We start from the raw sequence: 5,556 nt of genomic DNA, 5'->3' as shown, positions 1-5,556 counted from the left end.
GGCAATTCTTCCATCCAAACATCTTTTCATAACCTCACAGTTGTTCCATCTCCAACTTTAAAATATCCTCTCTTGAAGAAATTATCCTTAACATGCATAAGGCCTTTCCAAAAAGAAGAGTCATTCGGTTTCACTTCTACTTGTGCTAGTGTTTTATTTTTTTTTAATATTTGTTACATAGCAGTTGCTGCCACATACCCTTCTCCGATAGAAGTTTAAACAACCATTTACTAAGTAGACATTTGTTCTGTTAAGTTTAAACAGCCATTTACTAAGAAATAGTATGTCCATTCATCAAGTCAAATTTAAACTTGTATCGGAGTATGCCTTTGAGACCGCACCTTATTACTCGCGAAAGAGAAATAAATGTCTGATGTCCGGTCTCAAACTCTCAACTCGACGAAAGCCCGCACCGATCAATTACGATTCAGGTTTAGTATCCCTGTATGTATCGGATTCCCGGCCCCTGTTACAACAACTCCTCCGTGTATATATACCACGGCTACGAGCGGACATAATGTGAAGGTCTTGCACATCAAACCACGCGAGTCCTTAAGCGAGAGAGCTTGCTACTCTTGCCTTTGATAGCCATGGCCAGCAGCTCGGCCTCTTCGGATAACCACGGCCAGTACCTGTCGGAGACGTCGTCGAGATCCCTGACAAACACTGTCACCGTGGCGCACAATTTCGAGATCACCAATTACTGGGAACTCGACGGCATGGGCATCGGCGAGTACATCTGCTCCAGCACGTTCAGCGCCGACGGCTACGACTGGAATATCAGGTTCTATCCTGACGGAGATAGGGATGACGATGATCTCCTCTACTGCTCGGTCTTCGTGTGTTTAACTGTTTATGCAGAGGAGAACCAGGGGTGAGAGCTACCGTCGTCTGGAGTCTACTTGATAAAGATGGCAATACAACAGTGCAGAGGTACCCGGTACTAGTAACCTTTGAGCGTGCAGGCTCTTGTCACGGATACACTAGGTTTTTCCCAAAGTCCATGCCGGGGAAGAAGCAGCATCTGCCTCTTGACGATGGCCGCTTCACAATCAGGTGTGTTTTGACAGTCATGACGCATCACACGCAAGATGTAAGCTCCGTCGCAGTACCCCAATCGAACCTGCACAATCAGTTGGTGGAGATGATGAAGGATGAGGAAAGCACTGACGTGACATTCAGCGTCGGCGACCAGCAGTTCCATGCCCATAGGTGCATGCTGGCCGTGCGATCGCCGGTATTCAAGGCGGAGCTCTTTAGTGATATGGAGGAGAATGCTACTCGGCACATCAAGATCGATGACATGGAGCCCGCCATCTTCGGGGCGCTTCTTCGTTTTATCTACACAGATGACTTCCCTAATGGTTGCGGCGTTGATAAGGACGCACCATTGCAGCACCTGTTTGTCGCCGCCGATCGGTATGGACTGGATAGGCTAAGCGCGATGTGCGAAGGGAAGCTATGCCAAAGTATTGACGTGCATATAGTTGCAAGCACACTTGCCTTAGCAGAACAGCATCACTGCATGCAGCTCAAGAATGCTTGCCTTGGATTCGTGTCCTCACAAGGTGTGCTCGCTCAAATCCGGGAAACCGAAGATTTCAGGCACCTGATATTGAGCTGCCCTGCGATTCTAGATGAGATTATAGACAAGGCTGCTGTCGCTACGGGTAGAGTTGTCAAAAGGGCTCGACGTTCCTGAGCCACTGATAAACTTGTCATTTTACACCACTCAAGAAGTCAAGATAGACTGGAAAAAATAAACTTAGTAGTATAAACCTAAGTTGAAGTTTGATCCAAAACAAAAGCAGCCCAAAGTGAGAAAAGATTAGCTGCCCCGGTTTTGGCTCACAGTAGTACATTTGCAACATATGATTTTAACACATCATGACACTATATCTATTTTTTAGGCCCCCATTTGACAAGGGGGCCGTATTTAATTTCAGACATTTTGCTTAACTGACGTCGTTATTATGTACGTGTTTAAAGTGTTTTGTCAAGCCCGCTTGATTTATAGCAATGACTGCCTGTATTAGTAGTGCACCAGTGTTTCCTCCATTGTGCATGTTAATGACATCATCTTATCACAAATCCAATCCAACTCTATATTTACCACCTGTAATGAATCTGTTTGTCGCCCTTGGCTATTTGCGCCTACTATAGTATTGGCTCCATGTGCCAATGATGGCCTTGTGTGTTTCAGAGTACCTCTTCGAGGAGATCGTGGATGCTAAGTTTTCATCAATATGATTGAGATCTTCATGTTGAAATTTCGTTTTTACTATGTGTTGTTCTATATATGCGCCTTGTGTGTTTCTAGCTAACTAACTAGCTGCCATCTACTTGCTAGATGTTCTATTCGTGTATTAGGAGAAAACAAGAGAAGTGCAAACATTAGTAGAAAAACGGACTTTAGTACCGGTTCCAGAGGGCTTTTAGTACCGGTTTAGAACCGGTACTAAAAATTCAGGACTAAAGCCTCCCCCCATTTGGTACCGGTTCCTTACGGATCGGTACTAAAGGTGCCTCCACGTGGGTACGGAGGAGCCCGCGGGGTTGGAGACCTTTGATACCGATTCGTAACACGAACCGGCATTAAAGGGTAGCGGTGCCATTTTTTATCAACTTTTTTATCTATTTATTCACTCCCTCCTTTTATCTATTTTTTCGAATTATTTTCGGGGGAATTCCTTATAACCCCCCAGGTCACCTAAACCCCACATGTCAGAGACATCGGCGGGGCCTGTGAGCTCACTTAACATCAATTGGGGGGGGGTTATCGTAGATTATCCCGATCGGATTTAATTGCATGAGAGTTGGGTAACACTAGCGATTAGTATGTATGTGCTGTGCATCGATTAAATGGAAACAGAGGTAGAAGATGTTGTTTCCTAGGTGCTATGTTGGTGTATTGGGAGTCAAGAAAATATATGTTATCAAGATAGCTACAAATAATCGGCTATTAATTTAGTCCAGAAAATATGTGAGATATGCAACAAATAATACTCCACTCCATTGGATTCGTGATTCAAAAGAAGATTCCAATGGTACAATTTTTATAAAATATATCTCGTATTTTGTTAACCAAAATAGTACTTCAAGTTTTTTCTCCAAATAGAACCCTAATTCATGTGATTGACTTGTATTACAAGTTGATCTAAAATTCATTTTTGTTTAGGACTTGTTGTACAAGTCTACCGGATAGATCGCGATAACTCAATATGCGAAGCATGTATATAGGGTACGTACGTATTCTTTTTAAGGGACCCCATTACTAGATCTCTTGTGTCAATTAATACGGAGTACTACACTTGTAGAACGCGCGGAGATCTCCCCCTTAGTTTGTCGCTCCAGCCTTGGCAATGGAGATCGATCTCGTCAAACTCGTCGAAAACGTACGCCTCCATGTGCCCCTCCGCTCCCCATCCCTGTCCATGGAGAACTTGGGTCTCTCCCGGGTGAAGCGTTCCCTGAGATGGACGTGGCTGAGACTGTCCACGAAGCGGTTCCTCTCGGGCAACGGCGAGGCAGCGGCGGCGGGTTTGACCAACCCGCACCAAGGCTTGGCGGCCATGCTGGAGGAGCACGACGGCGCGGACGTGACTTTCACCGTGGGTGACCGTCAGTTCCGCGCCGACAGGCGCGTGCTGGCCGCGGGGTCGCCGGTGTTCGCGGCGGAGCTCTTCGGCCCGATGAAGGAGACCTCCACGCGACACGTCGAGATCGACGACATGGAGCCCGCCATCTTCGAGGCGCTCCTGCACTTCGCGTGCACGGGCGCGCTGCCCGACGGCGCCGACGGCGTCGCGCCGCTGCAGCACCTGCTGGTCGCGGCGGACCGGTACGGGATGTACCGCCTGATGGCGGCGTGCGAGTGGAAGCTGTGCCAGAGCATCGACGTGGAGTCCGTGGCGACCACGCTGGCCCTGGCGGAGCAGCACCACCGTGTGAAGCTCAAGAACGCCTGCATCGGGTTCGTGTCCACCAAGAGCGTGCTCTCCGCCGTCAGGGAGACGGAGGGATTCGCTCACCTGGTGGAGACCTGCCCGCTGGTAATGGTGGACATACTGGAGCAGAAGCTGCCGTCGAGTGTGACACGGTTCCTGACCCTGTGCGCGACGCAAGCTCATCGGAGCCTCATCCTGCTGGGGGCGCAGCTCCGGCGTGGCCTGAGCCGGTTCGGGACGAAGGTGGCCTCGTCGTTCCGCCGTTTGGGGAACCATGTCGACTTGGTCCAAGTCGGCATCGTCGTGGGGTTCTTCTCCACGTTTGGGCTTCTCGTCTTCCTAATCAGAAAACTCGAGGGCGACAACGCGAGCCAAGACCAGCGCTGGCCACCCACGTTCAGTCGGCTCCATATCCAACAGAGTCTCCAGGAGTTACGGTCTCGGATCGCCCAGCAACAGTCCCCCTTGCCCTTCTCTCCGATAGCTTCGCTCCAAGGGTGGCTCCGCCGGCAAGACCTCTCGTCCTGGCTCCCCAAGGTCAGCTCGCTCGCCCGTCTCCAAGAGTTCCAGGAATCCGCTTGGCTCAACTCAGATATATGATCGAGGCCACTCGATCTGGTTCCTAACACAAGTCGACAATTCGAGTAACTACATTTTTATAGTCAGATTAAAGATTTCGTACTGTTTTTTTTTTGCAGCATTTCCTACTGTTCTTTAGTGCTGAACTTATTTTGTAACTCTGCACCAAGCATTCGATCGAGTCACTTTTGCTGAAAACTAGACGTCTTTATTGTCTGCATATACGTACTGTACTCATATACGTAGTAAATAACTTTTCTTTAGTTATTGGTACCTGGCCGTGGTGGAACCCTCTAAACTTTGCCAACAAAATTCTTTTCTATCGAGCATATAAACATAATGCATGTGAATATTCAAACTTCTCAATGCATCAAGGGAGAAGGCATTCGTCTATCCAAGGGAAAGAGCATGGCGCCTCGCCACTAAGGCACAAAAAATTCTAAGTGGTATTTGATAAATATGATTTGGGTGTAAACAACTTTTGCTTTGATAAAAATGATTTAGCTGTAAACGCTTTGTTTATCTGGCCTTCTTCTTTCAAAAAACACAAGTCGACATTTCCAAGTAACATTAATTTTTTTAGACAGAGTAAAGAGTTCCTACTGTTTCTTTGTTGCTTAACTATCAGGGCAGCTTGCTCTTCTTCTACTACTCCGAACATCATTTGCTCTACTATATGGGATGCGATTGCTGACACAATACAAGGTCAAATATTACCATGCACATCCAGTTAACTAGATATGGTTTCAAGATAATTAACCCTCCCGCACCCCCAACCCTCCCAACCCTAGCTGCCTCCCGCCGCCGCCGCCGGCAGCGCCGCCGGAGCAAAGATCTCGGGGCGTGGCGGCGGCGGGGGCCTTCCCTCGTGGCGCGGCGGGGACGGCGGCCAGGGAGTTTCTCACGCGCAGCGGCGGCGGCCCTCCCGCCTCCCGCATGGATGGACGGGGACGGTGGCCAGAGCCTGTGCTGCGGCCTCCCCGCCTCCCATCGGCGGCACGCCAATGGTGGCTGGTGGTGGCGGACAGTG

The 5,556-nt window shown here is 48.9% G+C and overlaps 2 protein-coding genes across 2 annotated transcripts; both read left to right on the top strand.

Moving 5' to 3' along the window:
- Window positions 1–590: 590 nt before the first annotated feature.
- LOC124671305 (BTB/POZ and MATH domain-containing protein 2-like) lies at window positions 591–1,702 on the top strand. Its single transcript, XM_047207696.1, has 2 exons — window positions 591–784; window positions 988–1,702. Exons 1-2 carry the CDS (start codon window positions 591–593, stop codon window positions 1,700–1,702), a joined length of 909 nt encoding a protein of 302 aa, XP_047063652.1.
- A 1,660-nt stretch (window positions 1,703–3,362) lies between these two features.
- LOC124671304 lies at window positions 3,363–4,547 on the top strand. Its single transcript, XM_047207695.1, has one exon. The coding sequence runs from the start codon at window positions 3,363–3,365 to the stop codon at window positions 4,545–4,547; it is 1,185 nt and encodes a 394-aa protein (XP_047063651.1).
- The last annotated feature ends 1,009 nt before the right edge of the window (window positions 4,548–5,556 follow it).

This window comes from Lolium rigidum, chromosome 7 (genome assembly GCF_022539505.1).
Source record: "Lolium rigidum isolate FL_2022 chromosome 7, APGP_CSIRO_Lrig_0.1, whole genome shotgun sequence".
In the NCBI taxonomy this organism is placed as follows: Eukaryota; Viridiplantae; Streptophyta; class Magnoliopsida; order Poales; family Poaceae; genus Lolium; species Lolium rigidum.
Note: the sequence above shows the minus strand (reverse complement) of the source record. Positions and strands in the feature narration are given on the sequence as shown.

Bases quoted from the DNA above. Each gene is read 5' to 3' on its own strand.
- LOC124671305 (XM_047207696.1), top strand. From the start codon at position 591: ATGGCCAGCAGCTCGGCCTCTTCGGATAACCACGGCCAGTACCTGTCG. The intron at 785-987 runs GTTCTATCCTGA...CGGATACACTAG, and splicing joins GGCTACGACTGGAATATCAG to GTTTTTCCCAAAGTCCATGC.
- LOC124671304 (XM_047207695.1), top strand. From the start codon at position 3,363: ATGGAGATCGATCTCGTCAAACTCGTCGAAAACGTACGCCTCCATGTG.